Source organism: Haplochromis burtoni, unplaced genomic scaffold, assembly GCF_018398535.1.
Source record: "Haplochromis burtoni strain Fernald_Lab_line unplaced genomic scaffold, NCSU_Asbu1 Contig_1, whole genome shotgun sequence".
Lineage (NCBI taxonomy): Eukaryota > Metazoa > Chordata > Actinopteri > Cichliformes > Cichlidae > Haplochromis > Haplochromis burtoni.
In genome coordinates, this window is record NW_024582362.1 from 2,033,639 (window position 1) to 2,060,169 (window position 26,531).

Below are 26,531 nucleotides of genomic sequence, written 5' to 3' on the forward strand. Positions count from 1 at the left end.
ATAATATTTACAATACATTTAGAGTTTGAAGATTAAAGAGATTTATTCCAGACATGCAGTTGCGGTCTTTGTATCCCTCGAGAGGACTTTACCTCAAACTATTTCCCTCTCTGTTTATTTGCCTATTTGCATTCACTCTTTGTCGTTGTTATCAGCGGGTAATACCATCAAGCTTTCTATTTCATGTACACATTTTTTCTCTCTAGCTGTTTGTCTTTGTAATAGGTTTCCAGATATTCATATATTCAATGACTGCAGCCACCGACCTCCCTGCCTGTTACATATATACTTTTTACCTAACTCAGAACTTCGGACTTTAAATAAATTCCACAGCTTTTCTGACAAAGCGCTAACGCTGCCACTCAAATGTCAGCTGCAGCTCAGGTGTAAAGCTGTGAGAGCACAAGAAGCTCACAACAAGCAAAGCTTGTGATTTCTCCACCAGGCATGTCAGTAAACAAGCTTTTTTATCACAAGCGCTCAGGGAAATCCCCCCACCATGACAGCAAAGGTAACGTAATTTTTCCAAGGTTGCCTTTAGTTTGTGTCTCTGGTATCGCTGCCACAAAAGAACACAACACAATTTAGCAAAAAAAACATGAACTGGGAAAAAAAATTGCTTTTTGGAAGGAAGGAGGTGGGTTTAAATCCACAACAACAACAAAAAAACCCCACTTTTTCTGGTTGGAGCAGTTTCAGTCTGTTCTACTTGAAGCTAGATAATTTTTATTAGTGAACTCCAATACAGAAAAGCTGATTTGGGAAAGAAACGTTTAAAAACTGTCAGCAGAATATTGTCTTTTTTGGGTCTCCCTCCTACTTTTGATGTTGTGGTATCAAAAATGTACTAGAGGTGAGATGAGTTTCTTCCAACTGTCCAAAGAAATGCCTGTTAGGATAGGTGGTGACTCGGCCATAGATATGAATGACAGTGGGAATTGAAGTCAACCTGTCTGTGTTAGCACTGCAATGGATTTCACTTCGAAAGATATTTATTCCCAAAATGATGACTGAAATCCTGAAATCCCAAAAGGAAATCCTGCAAAATTCACTGCAAAAACTCAGGGAGGCTTGCTAATATAAGAGACTGATGAAATCAAAATAATAAAAAAAATAGTTTAGTTACAGTTTTATGATGTTATTTGAATGAGAAACTAATAGGTAATATTCTCACTTTAATCCAATGTGTGTTGGTGAGTGGTGGGAACAAAAACAGCAGAGACCCAGATCTCTAAATGTAACACATGACATAAGTGTAATGCTGAATCCTTGTGTTTTAAGGCTGATAAGAGGAGTACGCTTTGGGTTTAATAAGCTCCCAGAAATTTTACTGAAACACAAAAGTCTGTTACTAAATATGGACAGCGGCTGCGTTTGTCAGTGTGGGCTTTTTGATAAACATGGCTCCTTAATGCACCGAAGATTAAAGAATAGAAAAGACAGCTTTTTAACACAAAATGAGAGAGAGATGAGTTGGATTCGGGTAAAAGCCATTTCTCTTTACTTATGCCTCTTATTACAGGTGAAGCAATCACAAAAGAGTGGCTGTAGCTAAAAGTCAATCGTGGTTTTAATCTGAGAGACAGATAAGACGGTGGGCAAGCAAAAAGAGCGAATTCAAGTGAATAACAGAAAATTGAGGGACGAAACAAAGATTTCCATTAAGAAAAGTATATTTGTCACAACACTTTGTATAGTACGAAAAACTGATTTTAAAGTAAAGTTTACCCCATTAACTGGTGGGTGAGATTTTTCACTCCAATAATATTCAGATATATATATATATATATATATATATATATAGATATAGATATAGATATATATATATTTCTTTACATGCATTAGGGCTGGGCGATATGGCCTAAAATTCATATCGCGATATAATTTGAAGCATGTGCGGTAACGATATATATCACGATATATTCTTTTCTTCTGTATAACGTATTTTCCACACTATAAGGCACACTTAAAATCCTTTAATTTTCTCAAAAATCAGAGTGTGCCTTATGTATGAATTCTGGTTGTGCTTACTGACCTCGAACCGATTTGGGCGTGCAGAAATCTGTTAAAAAATGTTTTAGTACAACTTTGGTAAGCCGCACTGCTTGATGGATTGTCAGAGCATTACGGCTGCCGTAGTGAGGAGCTTCGCGGAGTAATCTGGGTCCAAAACTCCGTCCTTCAGGTCCCAAAGTCAAACGAACACTAAGAGTTAAAAACGGTCTAAATTCTTTCATCTTTAATAAATCATCAGCGTTGCTGCTTTACCAGGTGTAACAATTAAGTTTAACATCCAGGCATCCATGAAAACAGAATTTATTAAATTTAACGGAGTTAGAAGTTAACAGGAAGTTAGCTCGCTAGTTTCCACCTAAACATGCATACCATGTTCTGACTGAGAGATTTTTGAAACTAATTAAAACGTACAGCTCTGCTACCACTTCCAACATAAATGAAGACAGAAAACTAAACAGCAGTGGCGTTTGTAGGGTTACTGAAGTTGGACTACCTGGTATATAATGTTGTGCTACGTGATTGCTAGCGACACAGCTATGTTAGCATAACATTAGCACAGTGAAGCTGGAGGATGAACGCCAACTTTTTTTCCACTCGATAAAAGTTAACGTGAGGGATTCTGGTGGTTAGGGACAAATGCAATCGCATAGCAGGATGCTATACATGGGCCAAACTTCAGTCAGGAGAACAACTGAGATTATTCATCCACAATACAAGGTTAGTCATTAATATACTGCAACAACATGGGAATAGAGCAGCTGCGAGAGAATTCAACATTAATGAATCAATGTTACAGAAGTGGAGGAAGCGCAGTTTTTGGCTTTCCCCATATTTCAAAAGTGCTTCATCTCTTTGCTATGACTGTCGCCCGCCATAATTTGCAGATGATAATGGTTTCAACGCCGCGATGCTTTCGACCAAAACAGGCGCAGAATACATATATATTAAGGTAAAAAATGAATAAACTGAATTTTTTTACTGGTTGCCAACATTTGGCCAACATGCAATACTGCCTGTGGTGATTTTAAACTCACAGGTCCATTTAAACCAATCCAAGATTTTTAGCTTTGAATTCACCCTCTTTCACGTAGGCATCTGTACATGTAGTGCTGAAAATCCATCTACCATCTATGAAGTGTTACATTTCCCCAGGACTCTAATTTGCTGTTTGACTCTCTGAGGGGCTAATGCAGGTATGAGTGCATCTTCACTTCCAGAGGGGGAAAAAAAAGAAGAGATCAGCTTGCAGAAAAAGCTCAGGGGAATTTTGACTGGCTTTTTAAAAGGTGATGGATTGGCTTTCATCACACCCAAAAAATATGCAGCGTTGAAAAAGCCACATCTGCTTTTTGGATACAAGCCGGGAAAATATACAGAGAGGTGTTAAGTTTGGAAACTTTGTGAAAAAGTTTAAGAGTAAGAAAAGTAAGAAAAGGCACAGTTTGTGGAGTGAAGCGTTTTCCAGAAATAAATAACACACAAGTTCAACACAATTTAAAGGAGTGATAAATTTTTTTTAAGATGCTGATTCACTTTCCAATAGTTAGGTGTTAAATATGAAGCTTGTCAACTTAGCTTAGCCTTAAAACTGGAAAAGACAAATCAGCTGTCGGGCTAAGTCAAAAAAACAAGCGTCTCTAAATCCCTGACAAACAGAAGCTGGTGTTTTTCCATTTTGCTTTTGCTACAGGTTAAATAAAGGAATTTTAACATTTTAATTACTCAGCTTTAGAGGTTTTAAATTACATTTTTTAACCACTGCACAAAGCTCAGGTCTCTCTTTGCTTAGCTGTGACGCTCAGGAGTGGGTGTACATGAAACATAAAGATATTTCGAGGTCACATTTTACTACACAGAGTGCAAAATCTGACAATAAAAGTGCAGAAGATAAAATAATTCCCATGTTTTTAATAATTTGTTACCATATTTTGATTCATTTGTGTAGATAAAACAGGTGTACATTATACAAATAATCAGAACAACAGGCCAGGTTTTAACCTAAAGCCAAACCACAGGCGAGTTTAAAAACATCTTAATAAGACAGAAGCACCCCTCAAAGAACAACGGTGACATTTTGAGATGTTTACAGTCTTCCCTGAGCTATTTTGTCACGCTATTTATATCCTAAAAACAAAATTTTAAAAAACTGTTTAAAGTCTGCTTTACATCCTTTTTGTCTCTAATAATTAACCAATTATTTTATAACCAGATGATGTAGGTTTAAGGCCTCAAACCCAGAAGCTACATCCTTATACATACCATTTTATGACTCTATGTTATGTTAATGGTTAAATCAAATCTATCTGTCTATCTCTCTGTCTGTCTGTCTGTGAGGAACATCAGTTAGTGTAAATGGATTTGTAACAGTAAAAGCCCCATCAGCCATATTTTGCTCCAGTGGAGCTGACAGTGATTGGATATTAGCACATATCAGTCAGGGTAACATTAACTTGCTGGGTCACAGAGCCAGGAGCAGGGAGAAAGCCTGCAGGTGTTGCAAAGAAGTAATGGCTATCTATCAGCACCAATTTAAAAATGGCTCTCAGCGAGGAATGGAAACGACTGAGAGGTTTGTGTCAGGAAATGTTATTTGATCCCGTGCTTCACTGTTCACCTGCCATGCTTAATTTAATATCCAAACATTTCATCAGAGGCAGATAAAAAAGAAGTGTAAAGAACGTCAGTGAATTAATATACTTCTCAAACTATTAAAAGCTGCATGTCCAATAACTGAAGCCAGAGAGGTTACACAGAGGAGGAACACGTCTGAATATGAGATGGTAAAAATGGGTCTAAAGATTTTAAGGGCACAGTTAAATGTAATCAGAAGCAATTGGGAATATGAATCCATGTGTTACGAGATTATAGCAAAAACTATCTTTATAGTGAACCAGTGTGTCCCCGCAGCTTGACAAAACAGTATTATATTACACCTTTAGTGCTACAATAAAGTTGATTAAAATAAATAAATTAAATAAACTCTTTTCATTTACCGAAACTACTCTAAGATCCTTCTTCATGTTTTGTGCCAAATGCATGCGCGAGCACATGAAACTGACTGTGTTCAAGCTGCACATTGTGTTTGTTTCTGAGTGATAAAAGTTGCATATCTATTTAAGATGTAGATACAAACGTGGTGCAGGGACTCTGCTAGACATCCCAGGTGATGAAACGTCACCGTTAGGCTGTAGAGCCATCGTGTGGCTTCCTGTTTCCTGTTGGGGTAAACATTTATTAGCACTCACAAGTCAATTTTTTGCAGAACTTTATAATAATAGCACACTATTGAGCAAGATTAAGGTATTAGTAAGGTATTATATATCATTTATACAGCATTACTCCTCCTTCGTAGGCCATTTATAAATACAGATATGTTATTAGGACTATGATTATTACAAGCAGTGATGTAGCAACACTGACAGCTGTATATGGTATAATAGTAACAGATGGATAAGCATATCTGTATTTATAAATGACATGATAAGGAGGAGTAATGATATCTAAATGATGAAGTGCTTGCTATTACCTTACTAGTCTTATACCTAATAATGATACCTATATTAAACACACACTTAAGCGTGTGAGATTATTATAAAGTGCTGCCCAACTTTTTCTATTCATGTTTCTAGCTTGTTTACTGTACATGCAAATGCAATGAAAACAGAAAAATGCAGTCACCTGCTGCAGGTTTTTCACAACCTAAACAGCTTGAATGCCAGTAATAATGCTTGAATTGACAAACTAGAGTTTAACGATCCGTCTCAATACAGCCCAGGGTCACAGTCAAACACGCTGACACTAACCTTCAACAGCACAAGATTAACGCAAGCAAATTCACAGTAGCAGGTCCCCGATTCCTGTCAGTAGTCTGTGCAACATAATATCGCCTAATATTTACAATCTATGTTGATCTGAGAAAGGTGGGAGTCATTTTCACTGAAGACTTCAGTAAATTTTCAAGTTAATCATCTTTTGGGAAGATGATCAGTGTTGTTCAATCGTATTTTCCTCATCACCTAAGTATGAAGTGTAACCACCACATTCTGCCTAACCCACAAAAACCAAGAGAAATCATTTTATTTACATGCACCATGCATCCACATCTATCACCTTAATAACTACTCTTTAAGCTGGTGCTAACACCTGATTAATCATCACGTTCCCTCTACATTCGAAGACTCTCACAGCATGTGAGACAAATGAATGGTTTAAACTCAAGTGAGAGATAATGCTTTGCTTGATTTCACTCATTACTGCAAAACAAATCAAAACAATCACAGCAAGATTAATTTATTGCATTACCTGTTAATCACAGCATGCTTTTGAAGACTATATGACGTCTGAGTGACTGACACCCAACTCGCCAGGAGCAGAGAAAGGAGGACGACTCTCCTCCTTTTTTAAACTTCTCTCTCCATTTTCATGAAATATTACTTCCTGTTCACTGACAGTTTATTTTACACTCCCATGAAATACTGAGTTAATTTCATGACTTCATAACTGCTATAGTCATTACTGTTGATGGTTGGGAAACTACATCCTTTTATATTTTTTCATATAATAATATTAAAACCATTATTTAGTAATAAAAGAGAACCAATATGAGCATCAGCAGGATAAGGAGCACTGTGCCATGGTTCTGGTTTCTTGTTGAATATTTCCTTTTTTGGGATTTAACTGATTTCCTTTCTTGTGTTGTTAAAAGTCTCATCTTTTTCCTCCTCTTCACCTTTTGTCAGTGTGTTAGTTCCTTCATTTTCCTTCGTTAATACCTCTTTGGGAATTGCTTTGATGATGCAGAAATACAATCTCATGTCTGTCAGGAAAGCTGGACTGGACTGAAAATGAGTGAAAAATCAGCCAAAGAAAAACTTTGAAACCACTTTAAACCACTTTATAAAATTACAAGAAAGTCTGACCCATTGGAAACAAATGATAAAGAAATGAGCCTTGAGACTATCGTGCAGTTAGGTCAATTGGGTCATTTTAATTCATTGCTAGGTGTTTGCTAGGTAACATGAAAACATCATTATATCTGATATACTACTGACGATGTATGAGTTCACAGACACACACACACACACACACACACACACACACACACACACACACACACACACACACACACAGATTTTGTGTATTACGGTAACATTTACAGATATACTGTAACGACACACCACTACAACCTCAGCACCTAAGGCCCCCAGAAACTCAAAGATTATTTGTTCATTCCTCAGAAGTCATATGGTAATTAAAATGAGTCATTTTACTAATATCATAAAGGTATACAATTTAACAGGCAATTCTCTTAGGTTAAACTTCAAACGTATTACCAACCTGTTGTAATGCCCATTCTTTCTAGCTTACAGGCACCCCAGAAAATATTTAGTGAATTAGTACAACACCTGAGCTTGTAAAGCTCAACCAGGGTCACATCCAGACCCTTGATGATAACTTTAGCCAACAAATGCATTGGTTGAAAAGGTTAATTAGAGATGATAGTTTATAATACTGCACATATGTTGACTACCAAGTCACTGCTCTACATTTACCCACAAGTCCTGGCAGTACATACAAATAAAAAGTATACAAGATGCCTTTTTTTTTTTAAATAGGAAATAAATAAAAACATTGTCAACAATATTTTATATACTCCTGGTACTTTAATTAAAAACATTTTTCGTATTTTGTTATTCGAAATAACATCTGGAAAGCATAAATGTACTTGGTGTAGCAAAAATGAAAACCGTCAGAGGCAGTCCATCCATCCAACGTTTGTTAACGTGAAATACTGATTTCTTTTTATCAATTATCTAGCAATAGCATGCATATAACCAGGGGTTAAAGTGGACTGGCACTTCCATTGATGAGTGATTAAATCCAGTAGGCAGATTAATGCATATTACTATTAAATGAGTTGATTTTTCATGTGCCTGGTGTTACATCCAGTGACAGCATGGAGACGTTTGCTCAGTGATGAGAAAATAATGTTGTCGCTGCTTTCACCATTTTCTTCCTCCTGTGTTGTGTTTTTGTTCAGATGTAAATAAATTCTGGTGGTACTTTAGCGGACATCTAGTGGTACTGAAGAGAAGCGTGCATAAACGGAATAACGTTTTTTTTTAAGTGGCAGAAAATGTCAAATGCAACTTTTCAAACAGCACAACAAATACCAGCAAACACACAAATTGTTTGTGTGCTACTTGTTACAAAATGAGCTAAATTACAGCTGCTATATTTCACAGGGAGAAGAAAGAAAAACGTTAATGTGCGGCATTGATAGATGGAGAAAGATGTAAGAAAGACAGGAAAACAGAGGAAGATGAGAGATTATTTTCAAAAGTAAGGACTTCCCTGCAAGTTATGAACTGGAAATTTAAGGATATTTGCAAGTAATATCCTTAATCATTTTAGAGTTTTTAACTCAGATATTGGATCTACGTGATGTATTGCTGGATTACATTTTTGTGAAATATCTTGGGAAACCAACTGAATCAGTGTTATTCAAAGGTGGGTTAGTTTGGAGTACTGCATCAAAGTTTACAGCAATGCACTATGTTAGACTGGCTGCATCTAGGGTATTGTTACTAGGGTACATCAAGGTAGCGGACATTAACACTGTGTAATTATGTCTTCCAACAAACTGCCACATTGAAATGAACTTCTAATTAATTGCCTTGAGACAACTGCTGTTGTGATTTGGTATTATATAATAAAACTGGATTGAACTGAATTAATCAAGCCATTAAAAGTGCATAAGGTACCAGTTTGATGCCACCATGTTGCCCCGCTATCTTGAGTTCTGCCTAACCTAGTTATGTATGTAGCTAAAGACCGGCTCAATATGTAGCATCTCAAAGGTGGAGGAAAAGAGAACTCGTGTTTTTATACATCTTAAATAGGGTCCTCCACAGTACAATGACGTTAGATCCACTTCAAAAACAGTTTCACTAATGTTAACTAACAGCAGCTAACATAGGCTAACAGCAGCTAACATAGGCTAACAGCAGCACTTACTGACAGTAAAAGTTCAGCTCAACAACTCACTTCAGTTTTGCTGTTATTGAACAGAAGTGAGCTTCACTGACTCATATATGACTTCTTTCACAAAGTTTTCAGCCTCTTGCAGAGTAAACAGACGTTGACTGACAGCTTTGAACTTAGTTCATGTGAACTTAGCTGTGAACTTAGCTAGGATTATGCACTTGAACTGGGAGGCTTACAAAACAAAACTCACTCGACTGCAATCTGCAATCTACTTATATCTAGTATTGAGATTTTACACATTGCAGCTTTAAGGTGTTTATGCCATTGTTTATGTTTTATACTAGCTTTATATGGTCTATGAGTTAGAATACAGCTCATAAAACAACAACGTATAAGGAGTGAAAAGAAAAGATTTCTGCTCAAACTGATGACTTTATTTAGTTTAGTTACATGTAAATTTTCCACCTAATTTTGTTACACAACTACAGTGTAAAATGTTGATTTGTACACGTTCAGTTTATACCAAGCACATTTTCCTTACAGATTAGGTATTCAAATAAATAAACCTTTGCTTTTATACATTTCTGTTTCATTTTACTCTGAATTATTGCTTTTTGTATATTGAGAGTGAAAATTTCATTAATTTTTTTCAGAGTGTATCTTTTTGAATTTAGTTAAATCCACAAAGAGCAGTAAATAGTAAAATAGTAGTGAATAGTGAGGAGCAGCACAGGTCAGCTGATCACAGCCTTACCCGGCCTTGACGTAATTCTTTTCTCCGGTCTGTCAAATCCTACTTTAACCCCTAAAACGCACAAAACAAAACATCCGTTTCTCTTTCGAAAACAAAGACATCAATGCAGCACAGACGCTGAAGTGATTCACTATAGTCTGTCCATTCAAGCAGACCATCTGTGACAATATCTATCTTCTTTCTCTTTTCCTCAACTGAAAGAAGAAAGAGAGTAAGAAATGAGATTTCTTTGTTTAGTCACAGATGTGAAGCTTCGGCTGTAAAGGCATTGAGAGTAAAACTGAAGGACACAAGTTTAAAAAGAAGGTAAAGCTAACAAAAAAAAAAAAATCCAAGACAGGCACAATGTAATTCCAAAAAGATAAATGACCGTTCAGCTTTTTTTCTTATGTAGAGCCATTGACAAGATCAAACATTCTTGGTGAAGTAAAAAGTGTTAATTTACTGTAAGAAGGGAGCTGGGGTGGAAAGAAACTTGGCTCAATTGCAAAAGTGTGATTTATATATAACCTTTTTGGGCTTTGTAGATGATATTAAAAAAAGTTTTATTGCTTATTTTTCTTGTCTTAGTTCATTGAAACAGCAGCAGCCCCTTCCTCTCCTTTGTGTTAGGATGCCTGGGTTTTTGAGTTTATTATATTATTTATCATTTCTAGTCTTTGGGTTTTTGTTAGAGTCATGTCTTATGGTTTGTCTCTGTGTAATCCTTAGTTGCTGTCTCCCCTGTCCGCTATATCCCCGTGTCCAGTCAGTGTCTGTGTCTGCCCTGGTCCCACGTCTCTGTTCCCTCTGTTGTAGTGCCTGCATGTGAGTGTGTGTCTTTTGTTCAGTCTTTGTTATGTGTTTCCTGTTTTACTTTGAAGGTCTCTGTCTTATCTCAGTGTGTTCAGATTAAGCTTCTTTGTCTCGTTAGTTCTGATTTGCCCCAGCTGTGTTTCCCTCCTGTTGTCCATTCCCTGATTGCTCCCTCTGTGTGTTTAAGCCCTGTGTTTCAGTTTGTCATTGTTGCGATCTGCCTTTATCTTGCTGTGTGTTTTGTCTGTGTAGGTGTATTTTGTATTCTTAGTTTTTGTTACCCTTTTGAGTTCAGCATTAAAGCTGTTTTGAGTTACTTTCTGTCTCCGGAGTCTGCACTTTGGGTCCTTCTCCTGCCTGCACACAGCCGTCACATAACACTTTGTGTCTGTACGTCGTCCAGAATAAAGGTTAAGCAGGGGTCTGAGCAGTTTTCTTCCAGACTGTGATCGAGTCTGTCCAGACTTTACATCTAGTCCTCAGCTTTGTCCATTCATTACATCTACAGTAACCTCAGTGAAGTTTTAACGTTAACATCAAGCGCTTTTTCAAATTCTATATGCACCATACATACACATTGCAGGTTCAACACAGAACACTAGTATTATGTGGAGACACTTAAATCAGAACAATGTCCTTCCACACAGCACGATGACGCAGTTATTTAACAGTGCAGTTCACTGTGCAGCAAGCTCAGCATAGCTATAGGCTTTCTGTGCATTAGCTTGACAACACATCAGCTTAAAACCTCAATCAGACATGACGGGTATTATGACAGTGCTTATCAGCTCTCTCTGCTTCAGGCTGTGTGCACGCTCACATAAAAGGTGTCATTTGGCTTTCCTTCTGCACAAAATGGACCGATTGAAGGCTGCCTATTTTTGTCAAAGACACTATCAGAAAAACCAGTGATAGGGACAGATAAAGAATGGGATGTGAAAATATAATCGCAAAAGGCAACACAGATCCTGCAAATGAGTCAAGAGAGGTAATATATTTAGAGATGTAATATATTTATTTTAACCCTCGTGTGCTTGACATTTATTTCTTAACCGTCACTCTTTGACAGCTGCTACCTTATAGTTCTGCCAACATATTTATATTTATACATGAGTGCATATCCTAGTGAGAGAGAGAGATGTTGAAAGCAATGTAATTTGTGGTCACATCCAAGTTAAATTTAATTATTCTTTAATTTAGTCTTCTCATCTTTACTCTTTTACCTGCAGTTCCAGCAGCATAAAATAGACTTGGTGGTAAATTACAATCAAATGTAAAAGAATTTATGCATTTATACATCTGCATAACCAACTGAATGCAGGTAAATTCTGTACAGTAAAACTTCACTCCACAACTTCCTTTGAGGTATTAAGCACAGCTTAATAAGTTGCAAAATCGATTCCTTCAGAAAACCCTCACAGCACGTGATCAGGAATCAGGGAAAATGTGGTAGAAAAAGACAAATTTGAACAGAGTCTGAAATGAGATTTGCAGATTAGATTTTTTTTAAGCTTTTCTCAGTGAAAGCTAAAATGAGACCTTTTATTTTTTTAATAACTTTCAGAATGTGATCCGTGATTTTACCACATCCACACTCGATTACTGCAGTTCTTTATATGCCAGAGCGTGCCAGGCACGTTTATGACGATTGCAGTTAGTCCAAAATGCTGATACTCGTAAATGAAAAGATGAACCTATTAAACTTACCTTGGTATCGTTAAACTGGCTACCTGTACAGCTTAGGATTCATTTTAAAACCCTTGTAATTGCTTGCATCGGCTTGCCCCTGAGATGTTTGATATTTATGGTTTTATTTCGCTTATCAGAGGCTTGAGTCAGCTGAACACTTCCAAGCACCAAACTTCTACAGCTAATCGGTAAGCTTCACTAACAGTAGTCAACTTTTAAAATCTGTGCTAGTGGGCATCAGTTTAGCTCAGTGGGTGAGCAGACGACAGTATGCCGCATGTCTAGAGGCCTGGCTTTGATTCAACCTGCATGTCCTCCCGTTCTCTCTCTCTCTCTCCCCACTATCCTGCCTGTGTTCCCCGCTCCACTATTACATAAAAAGGACTGTTTTAACATTAAAGTTGATAATCATGTGCTTTGGTTGATTTTAGGCTGACACGGTTAAATTCTTTTTGCATTTTAATAAAATGGATACATGCAAAACCTTTTGATATTTTATGGATTTGTTGTGTCAAAAATGATGAAATGAAGCTCTTTATGGGCCTCATGAATCAATATCCAATCCAATCTCCCCTGAGATGTTTGCTGCAGGCTTTCTGTTGGGCATCCAGTGACTGTCCTTGATATTTTAAAAGTCCATTTGTATGCAAGGAGAAAATTTTATCTTCAGTGTCTACCCAAAGGCTCAACTGTATGCAAATAACCTTTTAAATATGAAAATACTCACAGTTATAAAAGAATAAATAAATGTGTTAGCCCGTGACAGCACTGCCGAGCGAAGTCCTGCTATGGCATCTTTAGGCTTTTTGGCCACAAAGCAGTTATTTCCTTCATAAAGAAAATTACATACATTTAAATGACGGTTAGTTTTCTTCTTCTCGAGCTTGTTATTTTACGGAAGAGCACATAGAGAACATCTGTTATTCCTTCTTTTGTGCACTTACACTGAATGTAATCGATTTACCTTTCTGATGGTCACTGAAGTAGCTGAAATAAGGCGGGCAGGTTATTGTAACCACCTCTCCGACCCGAGCTGAAGGCCAGCAGGCGATGATGTCCCACATGCCTTGGCACCCTGCCAGGTGAACATAATAACATCAACATGGCATCGCTCATATTGTAAGAGACACACGTGCAAGCACCAACACCACGATGACAAAATGAAATCATGTCCAACACTAAAGCCAAATTGAATAAGTAATTAATGGCAAGCAGCAGCTGCGTGTTATCACTCAGTTTCACTTTAGGGACTTAGTTACAGGTTTAGAGTTTTGTAAATGTCATAATATGGGTTAAGGAAAAACTCATTCATGGTGGTTTCATCTTCTATGCCTCCAGTCTTCAAGCAACAGATGAATTTTATTTTTAAACATATTGATTTGTCACAATCAATATTTAATCAGCTTGACATTTATCTGAGATAATGGACTGCCTGAGAGTCTCAGTGGAAAGTTTATCAGAGACACTAATATGGAGTTAGGCCCCTACCTTAATAATAATTATTCTATAGATGAAACAATTTTGGGGGGAAAGATGGAGATTTTCATCCACAGTTGCTGCAGGTTTGCTGAGATCTGGTGACTGTGGATGCCGTTTGAGTCCAGTGAACTCACTGTCATATATAAGAAATGATACTGAGTTTAAGATGATTCGAGCTTTGTGAGATGGTGATACGCGGTAAAATGGACCCATGCTTTCATGTTGTTTACATCAAATTCTGACTCTACAGGGTGGGCCATTTATATGGATACACCGCAATAAAATGGGAATGGTTGGTGATATTAAAGTCCTGTTTGTGGCACATTAGTATATGTGAGGGGGCAAACTCCTCAAGATGGGCGGTGACCATGGTGGCCATTTAGAAGTCGGCCATCTTGGATACAACTTTTGTTTTTTCAATAGGAAGAGGGCCATGTGACACATCAAACTTATTGGTAATGTCACAAGAAAAACAATGGTGTCTTGTTTCCTAACTTTATTCTTTATGGTATACAAGTTTCATCTTGTAAGCAATTCATGTGAGCAGTGTGCAGCACCTGAAACTACGGATACTGGATGCCTGTGCTGGCATTTCTCCTGCGGTGTTGCTATCAGTGTGTGAAGAGTGGGAGAAGAGGGTTGCATTGACAATCCAACACAATGGGCAGCACATTGAACACATTTTATAAGTGGTCAGAAACTTGTAAATAACTCATGAAAGAATAAAGTTACGTTGAAACCAAGCACACCATTGTTTTTCTTGATCTATTACCAATTTTGAACATATTTTTAATTGTTTTTATTTTAAGTATTTTAAATTCTTAATTCATTTTTATTATTTTATTTATAATTAGTTATTATTTTTTTTATTAATCTAATAAAATCTAATAAAAAATACAAATTTCTAAATCATAATTTTGAAAAACAAAAGTGAAAACCTAGCAGTCTGAAAGTGTTATTCAGCTGCACCTTTCAAATACACGACTTACTTGACAACACCCGAGTTAACCCCAGGAAATGATGACGTGAGCAATGCAAAGCAAACAAACAGCTTCATTATGACATCTTGTGCAATCACCATATTGTCCTTTAATAAAATGTTTATACTTGATTAATGCTACAAGCTAAAATCTACTTTCGATCAAAATGTTTTAATGTCCAAAATATTATAAGAAAACCAAGGAACTGCTGAAGGATCCCTTGATGTATTATGTTGCACCGCCATAGTCTGTAAGCTTATGGTTCCCCACAAACACTCATGTTAACTCAGTTACTCAGGATGTGACCCCTGACTGCCAATTCAACTATGTTCTGGTTGAGGAAGTAGATAAGAAAGTAGAAAAATAAGGGCCATTAGAGCAATAAAGAACGCTGTTTCCACTGTTACCTTAACGCAGCATGCCGTATGTACAGCACGTGTAGTGATTTTTTATTAAAATGAAAGGAAATGGAGATAGTGCCAACAACGTTTAACATCAATATTTCACTGCGTTCCTAAAGTCACAGGAAGGACGGCCAAGCAGATATCTCGGTGGGCCAAAAAGAGAAGCATACATTACATTTTGAATTGTATTTTTAGCTACTTTAACAGGATAAAAGTGTACTACTGTTATGCATGTGGCTTACTGCTGTGCCTCCTTGTTTGTGTCTCCTGCTGTTTGTCTGTCATTGTGTTACATGTTTCTATTTTAGTCTCTTCCTGTTTTATTTTGAAAGTTATTTTCCCTCTCGTGTCTTAATGTGGCTGCATGTCCTGAAGAAATGTATTTCTGAAATATAAATTCACACACTGTCTGACCTCACCTTACTATATATTTACTAACTATGCCTCCCTTTTTCTTTAAGTAGCCTTTTGCACACCCTAAAGACCTGGAGAGACTACATATGTTTTCCATAATGACCTGAAGTGATGTTCCCAGAGGTGCTATTTTCACAGCGCTCTTTCTCCAGCTGGATCTCGTTCACCACGTCGCACATCTGCACTGACAGCACCTACGGATGAAACAGAAAGCACATTTAAGTTTCAGGAGTGAAAAAATGCCTCTATTGTCCTGCAACAGAAAGAACTTCTATTTAGCAAGGCGCACACAAGAACACCAGAAAATATGAGTTTGCAGTTATATTAGTAAACATTTTCTCGTCACCGTCACCAGCTTTTCATGCTATATTTTATTAGACTGAACTAATGACTAATAATACGCTAAGTAGAAAGAAATGTTCTCAAACTGAGCCTTTTTTCCAGGGAAATAGATTTTCTTGTGCAAATAAATTAGGGAGAGGAGAAGGGAGCCACTGAGTAATCTGCTGTGACTGTTCATCTGTGTCAACACACGCTGAAAAATGCAGGATGACAGCTGCTAGTGGAGAGCCGGTGGGTCAATGAAAATGTGTAAGATGAGCAGTGAGGAGCTTGAGAAGGTCACTGGAGATGAGGAGAGAAAAGTCGGCGTGAAGCAGAGCGTATTCATGAACTCCTAGTGAAGAGCTTCAGTGTGCACCTTGCTAACCAAGCGGCAACGCTCAAAGCAGCAAAGGTCACAGTGAGGAGGGCTAAAGCACAAAGATGCATTTACGCTTGTTCGACTCATCCTCTCTATAAGTGGTCCTTCACGAGTCCCGGCCACCTTTGAGCTGTCAAACATCAAATGATCCTCATCAATCATCCAGAAATGTCCTACTTAGTGCAGGGTTGAGTTCCCAAATGATATTACGCTGCTGTAAACAGCAGTCAGCGATGCAATGCGCACCCCGGGCGAGAGAAACACCTCAAACCATCACAAATGAAAAAGGACACGTCTCATGTTAGTAGTTTAATGAGGCATGGGATAGTCAGAGGTTCATCTGTTAAACAAGTGATCCTCTCGCAGCATGAACACTGATATATCAGTGTTACATTATCATACGCTGATATGAGCCCAATATTCGTCTTAACTGCCACAGGTCAAACATCAAATGAGGTGACATTTACACATGCTAATAAAAATGTCCCGCTTTATCAGCTGTCATAAAACAGTGATGAGAGGACCTACAAGCAGAACACAGAGGCAGGTGGGAGACGCAAAACAAAAACAGAAGCACAAAAGCACAGTCACACTAGATTAAAAATAGAACACTAACCCGCGTGATTAGTGAAAATTGACGGCTTTCCAGTGACCTAATTGAACTACAAGGAGATGGGGTGATTAACTGGTCGCTCATAGGTTAAGCATGCAATACCCTCAACCTCTAGATGACCACTTTCGATGTCAAGGTGATTGCTCAAGACACCTGGTGGGAAGCAACCTGTCTCCAAACAATCATCGTCTGACTTGGACTGACTGCAATCACTCTTCATTAGTGAAGCTTTGCAAACAATTGCCATCTAATTTATAAACATAGATTTCTATGACATTACAATCAGTCTGAGTGTGTCTGCTGTGATCAGTGCAACTTGTCTGCAACGTGTTTCTTTGCGATAGGAGACTTGACCTAACTGGTTGCCAGTGTTATATTCCTGTTTAAAACTGAGGTTACTCAGTAAGCAGTATCAAAAACAAGCAGTATCACATGCACTCAGGACCATAACATCAACAGGGAGCCCCCCAGTGCTACCCCTGTGTCCTAGTAGACACACCTACAGTTATTGCATTCACAAAATGTTCAGAAAACCTGACCTCTCACCTTGACCTTGAGGTCGAGGTCACTGAGATTCGAGTTCGGCTGAGATTTTTAGCAGGTATATCTATGAAATCGAGTTGTCCAGCTGCCCGACAGGGTAACAACAATACCCCATCAGCCTTTTTTAGTAGTAAAAATCTATTCAAGTTTAACGTTTAAGCGACACCTACTTTTACTTTTAGTTAAAGTTCAAATAGTAGAATCCAAGTGGGATCCAGCTTTGGGAACAACAAATTAGTGCAGCCTCAATGCTTCTGGCAGCAACAGAGTTAGTTCAAAAACAACTCCCCACTCATTATATTAGACTTAGATTAAAATATTATGAAGAGCAGTAAATTATTCTTGAATGAGATCAGGAAGGCTGGAGTGCTTTACTTCACAACTCTGTTTTTATTCATGCATAAATAACGCTTACAGGAGCACTTACAGGATTTTTTTTTTTAGATTCGGGTGGCACAGGGGGATCCAGCAATGAGTAAGGGGGTGGGGGGTTGTTTCTACCAGATGTTGACCAGCTGACCATTCGCTGAGTTACAATGATGGTAACGAGCACAGACCTCCTGCCTCCATACATTAGGAGAGCAGTACTTAATAGCAGGTGCCCTGATGCACAAGATCTAACAGCGATTTAACCGGATAAGAAATAATCTTTTTTCAACAGTAAATATATTAAATTTTAACAGAGTGGTAGGACTAGCGAGACCTCTTTATCCCCTGTGTAGCTTCCACCCATTGTTGCATTTTGTTCCAGGGGCCTCCCTTCGGCCCCACCTTTGACACTTTGATGAAAACTATATATAACTGATGAGGATGTCTGTGAATCTAGGAACCCACCTTTGTTGTCACAGCTTTGCTAACCTAACATAAAGATAATTAAAAGATGCCCCCAGTGACTGACCTGCAAACAATGATTGATCAAACACAAGAAAAGCTGTCAGAAGAAGCTACTTCTGGTTGCTCCCATATGCTGTGGAATCACCACAGTGGGTTTGATTTTGTTTGACATGGTAGTTTGTACACCAGTTACCCTTCCAGTCATTCCCCAAGATCAAACTGTTTGACGGTCGGCAATCAGAAGAACGACATTTAAAAAATTACTTGGGATTGCTTTTTGTTCTGCCAGGGCTATGGTTCCAGACTGAGTCCTTCCTTCTTGGATATTGATAATTCAAATAAGATGGCTTTCCTTTAAAAAGTTAGCAAAATAAACAATTTTAATGATGAAGTTCAGTGCACGGTACGAACCATGTAAAATCTCGCTGTAATTTGCCTGTCTACACTGCACTGCCTTCCCTGAGTGTTACTCATTGCCTCGCTTGCTCTCTTGAAGGTCATCCTGACACTCTCATAATCCACACAGCTTTGGGATGAGAGTCTTTGCCTGTGACTGATTACAGCAGAAAGTCCAACATATCCTCAGGAAATGGTAGCAGCACTGTTTGAGAGGAAAGAAAACTGCTAACTCTCATGTTGGGCAGACCTTTCAGTAACCCTGTTTTTCATTAGAATGATGTTGATTGTAAGACAATGTAAAAATGAAGCACTTTAGAGATGATCTGGGTCCAGAAACCTCTCTGAGTGGAAAATGCTATCCTCATAGTGAGTTTACATTGCAGACTACAAGTTCCTCCAGTCCGTGACAGAAAGTTTTATTATGTGCACGAGTGATTTAACATCTCCACTGCAATTATAATGTCAAGTACAGTGACGGTTACATTAGTCACTAAAAGCTCCTTTAAAAAAAATCATTACACCATTGAGAATATTTGTTTGCTATCAGTATAGTGTTATTAAATGTGTGCAAAATGGTGTAGTAATGATATCCCTGTAATAGGGTTCACCAATGCACTAAATGTACTGATCAAAACATTATATTTACTTTGGCAGATGCAGATTAAAGCTGATTTGCATCTGTAGTCGCCAAATGTTGGACAACCCCACAGCAGTCTGATTACCCAGCGTCAAATATTCACTCACTGGCCACTTTAGTTATACCTTACTTGTATTGTGTTGGGCTACTTCATGGCTGACTGAACTATGTGACAGAAACATCAGAGATTAGGTTCACAGTGACATGATAGTGTCATGCAGTTGCTGCAGATTTGAGCAATTTTAGCACCACGAACTAACCGTTTGAGCCACTGTTTTGAGTTTGTAGCTGACAGGAGTAGACCTTGGTGTGGTCTTCTGTTCCCAGAGCCCATCTGCTTCAAGGTTTACCATGTTGTGCATTCAGATATGGTCTTCTGCATACCTTAGTTTTAACATGTGATAATTTAAGTTACTGTTGCCTTCCTATCAGCTCAAATTCTCCTCAACTTGGCATTTTCACCCATAGAACTGGGTGTTTGATGTTTGATAGTTGTACAGATCTCTGTAAACCCTAGAGATGGTTGTGTGAGAGAATTCGAGTAGATCAGCAGTTTCTGCAATACTCAGACCGACACCAACAACCATGCCAAAGTGACTTAAATCACCTTTCTTGCACATTCTGATACTCAGCTTGAACCTCAGCAGGTCATTCTGAGCATCCCTACAAGCCTAAATGGTTTGAGTTGCTGCCTTGTGATTGGTTATTTAGTGTGTTAAGCAGCTAACCTACTGCAGAATTTAGCAGCCAAACAAATAGTAAATTGTCTGGTACTTATAGAGTGCCTTTCTACTCTGAGTCTGCAGAAGATGTTTTTACCAAAAGATTCATTCACCCATTCATACAGCACTTTATTCTATGCCTTTAAGCACTTCAGTCACATGGATCTCACACTGTCTAATGGATCCATCAAGAGTCAAGTGAAATTCAGTGTCTTGCCCAAGGGCACTTTGAAATTTTGGAGGACCTGAAGATCAAGCCACCAACCTTCTGTATAGAAAGTGACCAGCTCTACCTCCGGAGTCCCAGCTGTCCTATCAGGTACTTCATCGTGGGGACCAAAAATAGAGAGCAAAAAGCAGTTTTATGTCCTAATGTCTTAGAAAAATCCCTCCGAGTAATTAACTATGTGTGAAAATCTAAATTTCTTTGACTTGTAATCGACTGTCAGGTGTTTTCTGATTACTTGGCGTCTGGTGTCTTTTGTATGGCCACTGTTTCAGGACTTCGGGTCGATGTCTGTCAACTGTGATTGGTCAATAGAAATCAGACTACAAAATAAAATGTAAAAAACAGGACACTAAATTGTGTCCCTTTCATACAGACTCTATTAACATGCAAATATTTACATATAGAGATTAATGTACTTATATTTTGTATTTCACGTTTGTTCTGCTGCCCCCTACTGGCAGGGTTTAACCAAAGGACTTAAAGCAAGAGACTCAATAAGTTTAAATAATTAAACTTTATCTGTTTGTGTTTTCAACTCTAGTGATTATGCATGCTGACTCCCCACAGTATAACAGGGCCATCCTGAATCTCATTAACACCCAACACGCGTGTTATCCTTACAATGACAAATCTGCATTTAAATTCTTTTTTTTATGTTTATTTGAATAAATTGCGTTTTCTAAAAACAATAATAATAATAATAATAAAAAGATCTGGGTAACAGCCAACAATTTTAAAAATGTCAATGATAATTAAAGTTGCTTCGTGTCTTGCAGCTTTTGCAAAATGTAACTCATTTTGAATGTGACGTTTCCCAAAAGCCATTAATGCTGCATAAACAGAAGAAAAACTGAAACAAAGTCCCTCATCAGGGAAGAAAACAGACATAGCAGTGGAATGTGAGCATGGCTTTCTACTGTAGGCTGCTGGGATCAAGCTTTCTCTATTGCATGGAGGTAGTTTATTAGTTCACATTATCCTGTATATTGTGAATAGAGCCAGAGCACACAAAGAGGTAGACCAATGATAAAACAGTCATCAGAGTTCACAGCAAGGGATTCATACAGCTGGAGTGATACAGGAGGGGAGGAGATGCGACAGTGATCTATAACTGGGCTCAAAAAGGAGGAGACAAAAACTAAGTGCTTGCCGCTTGAGATACTGGAAACCTACTAATACCAAGCACTTAGACAGCCACCTATGGAGTTGACTGTATTGAGGAATGAATCAAAATGTCAGCGCCAAACTACGCAAAATTGTACAGATGATAAGTGGACCTCATCAAAGACTTAGCTACAAGCACATATACACACAGAACACGTATGCACGTTGTCTCAGGGTGGAAAACGTTGCATAAATACCTGCAGGATTTAAAGTTTTGGTTGCGTAGACCTCATCGTGAGCAGTGCAAGTAAGTATTTAGTGATTGTTGTTATTCAAAGTGGCTCCCAGTCTGGCATTGTTTGAGATAGCAATCAAATTCTAAAAAGGAGGAAGAGCTGACAGAAGAATGAAAGGTGAAACTCGTGTCTGACATTGTGGACTAATATGTTTTTCCCAATTCTACACTTCACTGAACAAAACAAAAACGAGCAGCATCTACATAATGGTTGCCTGTTGTTAAAAATCTGACAAAAAACGAAGGCTTGAACACCGTGCAAGCCAAACAAACAAAAGCACAGGACACGTCTGACACGACTTGAGCAGTATTTTGAATTGCTCTCAGTTACTGAGAACAATGTGCTTATGCATGGTCTTCAAAGAGCTTGAGTGATTATCATGTTGTTTCTGAATGATCAAACATCAGGCTGTGGATTTATGTGGTTCCAATTATGCAGTGCCGTTTCCAGTTGCCAGTACAAGTGGCAAAATTAGCTGACGGAGTAGCTGCTGCCACACATCTGTAACCAATAACCAAAAGCAGCTCTGCTTTAACACAACTTGTTGCTCTATGATCAGTTCAGAGTGAGCTTTCATCAATTGTGCGGTATTTGTGAAATACAATCTTTGATAAATAAAGCTAAAATTTTGGAATATTTCACATCAGTCTTTCACAGCGCAGTTTTCTCCATGTACATCCTAATGGGCCAAACGTCTGTTTGTCTGTTTGTTTGTTTGTTGGTCCACAAACTCCTCCAACACAATCAGGAGCTGAACAACCAAACTTGACACACAGGTACCTCTCCGGCCACAGAAGGTTCTTATCAATATTACATATATGATGTAATCCTGTTGCCTAGCAACCACCTACCGATGGGTTCAAATGAATAACTTTTAATGTCCGTGCACCTATAACATCCCGAAAAATCATTGTTTTATTTTACATTCAGCACAGCAACATCTAATTTATATGCACAAAACTATGACATGACATATTATGATGCCACTGTGTTGCCATAAGAGGCTACATAATGGACAACACAATAGTAGACTACAGCCAGATTTATATAATAGAGCAGGCTTTGAGTGTTGCAGGGATTAATTTTTATACAATAGGCCTCATATTTATCTTTTACTTATTTATATAAATAAGATTTACAACCCCTGTTTGCAACAGCATGAAGAGAACAAACAATACCGTAATATCTGCACGTGCTAGTATTTAAAAAAGATCATATTACATGCACGTTTAGAAATATAGGCCTGCTTTGAACTGCATTCTTGTGGCCTTCTGCTTCCTTAGACAACTGTTTTTGTTTGCACACCGTTATTTCTGAAGCATTCTTTATGCTTATCCTTTGAAAGTAATCCTATAATGCTACAGATATTTTCATTTCTATTTTTACGCAGTCAAAGTTTGGAAATGCTGACTTACTGTGTGACTGCAGAGAGAGTGGAAACATCTCTAAACTTTAAGAGCCCATGGTGGAAGAAGTATTCAGTGCCTTCACTTGCTTACTTTAAGAAGCAATATGATACTACTGTTGAAATACTCCACGAGTAAAAGTGTTTTACTATCTTCCATGATGTTTTAGGGGTAATATAACTGATTCATTAATGCGTTTGCTGAATTTTACTGCTGCAGAAATTTAAGGTTGAGCTATTTTGAACTTCATAAACTGTCGGACGGTTTAATCTGCACCATGTGTTTGTAGGATCAGAGCCCTGTGAGAACTATGCATCTCAAAGTTCTGTTTTCTGCATTTTCTAGCTTTATTTTACATTTATAACCTGCTAATATTTAAAAAGAATTGTCAGCCAACAAAGGAACACTATATCCTTCAGCCTGATTTCATTTTAAAATCTCCAAATTTGGAGATATGCGGTTTGCCTCGACTTGAGAGGAGGAATATGATAGTTTTAATATGCCACTAAAGCTTACAGACAAATACATAATATTAATATTTGTCTCTGAGATGGAGTAGAGATTTAAATTATCATAAAATTCAAAACAGCACCTGAGTAAATGTACTTAGTTACATTCAGCCACTGGTACAGACACATAAGGATATTAAGGCAGAGAATATATTTGCTTTTTTTTCCCACACTTGAACCAAAACAGAAAAGTCATTTTCACGCATCGGAACGGAAACTGTTTGAAGAAATAAAATACGTTTGTGCTGCACCTCCCACACCACCCCACAGCGTAAATGGGTTTCTGTGATTATTTGGAAGAAAAGTTCCTTAAGGTTTTTCTCGACTGGTTTCATATTCAGAGAGAGACGAGGAAGAGAAATCATTATTGCCCCCATCCTACCCCCCACCACCACCTCTCATCCCTGTCCCTGCTCTTCTCCTTCTCCCATCTGCATTCGGTTAAATCAATAACAGCAACATCCAGCCACTAACATACCCTTTTTAACCACTTTCTTCACTTCACTCAGCACCACAACTCCTTATTGGACATATTGATGAAACATGTCACGGTGTGTTATTATAAAGCAGCCATCTAAGGACTTAGGGGGGAAAAAAGAGACAAATATACGGCATATGAGCCAATAAAGTATGTCAACTAATCACACATCTGGCTAAGCTAAAACGTCAGGCTGAGCCTGATATCAAAGAGTCATGAGAGGTGAGCGGGGAGAAATTCTCACACAGGCAAATACAGTAGATGTTCACAGTGTAGTCTGCCTGATAAGAGCTTCTGTGGAAAGCATTGAGGAAGCTGTGCTTCAGGGACAGATGACTCAGATCAGCACAAAATTATAACTATTAGTAGATATTTGTCTATTTCTTTTCTCTCCCACATGTCTGAAAATTGTAACAAAAAGCCTCTTCAGTTCGCTGAAACTACAGGTTCCTGACAGAGATCAGATGAATAACGAGCAAACCTCTGCCCTCAGTTACTGAAATGCAGTGAGAGCCCTCTTCACATTCCAAATATTCTCAAATATTGACTGTTGTGAACCGGTGCTATTGTGTAGTAAAAAAAATAAAACTGAAGTGAAATTGACATAACATTTCTGAAAAATGAGGCAAAACCTGACGGCGCTTTGGTTTGTTGCTCACAAAAGGACCGAAAGGTACAACCGAGCAGACCAGCAGAGACTCATGCCTCACTCCTGCTTACGTCTACAGTGAGTGTAATTTTAAGGAGATGCGGGAAAGCCTATGCATCCATCACTCACAGTGCAGGCTTAGAAAAACTCCCTGCAGAAACACTGAGTGCCACTAAAAGGTGACTTATTGCCAGGTGGCAATGCTCAAAGGCTTTCTATGTAATTATATAAACCTAGAGAGACTACAACTATTTACTAGAGTAGTAAAAATAGAGCCTAGGTAAATTACTCCACTCATCCACCTGGGAGAATGGATGAAAATAGTGGGGAGCCCTGTATGAGGTGTCCACTTGTATACAATAAATCAAACAGGCGGAGGAACAAAGTAAAAAGCAGCCAGGCTGGTGGATTTCACACACAAAGGTTTCTGATCTGAACCACTATCATGTGAGATCTTTAAGAATTTAGAGGACTTTTTATTTTACTACACTCACGGTTTTTTGTTTTTTTTTTTAAAGCCAACTGTTCACGTTGCCAGCTACTGAAATTACCCAACCACACATATATTGCTGGGTGAAAGCAGCCTAGTTTATCTTTCTAAAGCCAGATGTCTTACGAGGAGATGAACAGGAAATATCGTAGAGCGGGAAAAGTAAAATAGAAGTAAAAGGGTTTTTGTTTTATTACATTAAACACACTCGAAAATGTTTTTTAAGAGTCCAACAGCGGATTTGATCTAATATGCCTGTAGTAAAAGTATAAATTAATGGTTTCAGTATGAAGAGAGAAAGAGACTTACTTTTGGCAGGTATCCGCACAACACCAGAAGGAGCAGCTGTGCAGAATCCATCCTGTCCTTAGATTTTTTTTATTCTCTTTGGGTAAAAAAAAAAAAACCTCCTTTGGAGACTGGTTTAAGTGTTTGAGGAGAAGTGAGTGCGTATGTTTACGCGTGTTTAGGTGTGTGAGGTAAACCGCCTACGCTCCATCGGATTGCGCTTTTCTGTGTGCGCTCCTCCGGCAGGAGAGCTGCGTCTGCTTCCCTGTACCCGCCCCCTCTCCCATTCACAACTCCACGCCGCCTGTCACGTCCCTGAAGACTGCTGACAAGTCTGTCAGGCTGGTTAATTGTGAACACAATGCATGCTTTTGTAGACAAACACGCCGATTCTCCACAGCGGGGCTAGTGGCAACACACACTGCGGAATAAACCCTGCAAGTGTGGGTTGGTGTTTTCCTGCAGATTTTCTGAAGTATTGTGTTGCATGTGTTAGAACCATAGATGATTGCATTATTCAAAGAGTCAAAACATTGATTATGGAGAGACTGAGAATATTACAATCCGAAATAAACATGACATACAATTTTATATGTTTCTTCCTGAAACATGAAATATTTACCAAGCTGACTCACTAAATATTTGTCGTGCGTATTGTTTTCGTGCTTAGTGTTTTCTTCTTCGAGTGCGTCACTACTTTGCATTTCACTACCATCAAATGTATATCAAGAGGGGGCTGTGAAACTAACTGCAAGGAAGCATGGATGGATGGATGCTTGTATACAGTACGACACAGAGAAAGTCACGGCGAAGACATCCATTGGTTTGTAGATTAGAGGTTCTGACGCCTGGTTTAAGCACTTTCATCTTTTGTTTGGATGTTTGGACAGGAGCAGTGAAGTGTTGAGTTATAAGCTAAGAAAAGCTAGCTTGGTTATCAGAGCCCATCCATCTGTATTGCTGTAGCATTCAGACAATAGCTGCTAACATTTGCTAACTTTTAAATACAATATTGCTAGACTTTCACTTTGTGTAGCTAGCACTGTTGATTTACAGCAATAAGGTCCTGGGCTGGAACCGCTATGCATGTTGGGTAAGTTTGTGAGTTTGATT

The 26,531-nt window shown here is 38.3% G+C and overlaps 1 protein-coding gene across 1 annotated transcript in view; it reads right to left on the reverse strand.

Annotated features, from left to right (window-relative positions):
- The window catches only part of vipr1b (vasoactive intestinal peptide receptor 1b), a 50,654-nt gene extending 24,982 nt beyond the window's left edge, over window positions 1-25,672 (reverse strand). The window contains exons 1-3 of the mRNA XM_005912281.3: window positions 25,440-25,672; window positions 15,622-15,712; window positions 13,206-13,316 (exon numbers count right to left, since the gene is read on the reverse strand). Coding sequence (XP_005912343.1) covers window positions 13,206-13,316; window positions 15,622-15,712; window positions 25,440-25,490 — 253 coding nt within the window. The 5' untranslated portion in view covers window positions 25,491-25,672. The remainder of the gene's footprint in view (window positions 1-13,205; window positions 13,317-15,621; window positions 15,713-25,439) is intronic.
- Between the last annotated feature and the right edge of the window lie 859 nt (window positions 25,673-26,531).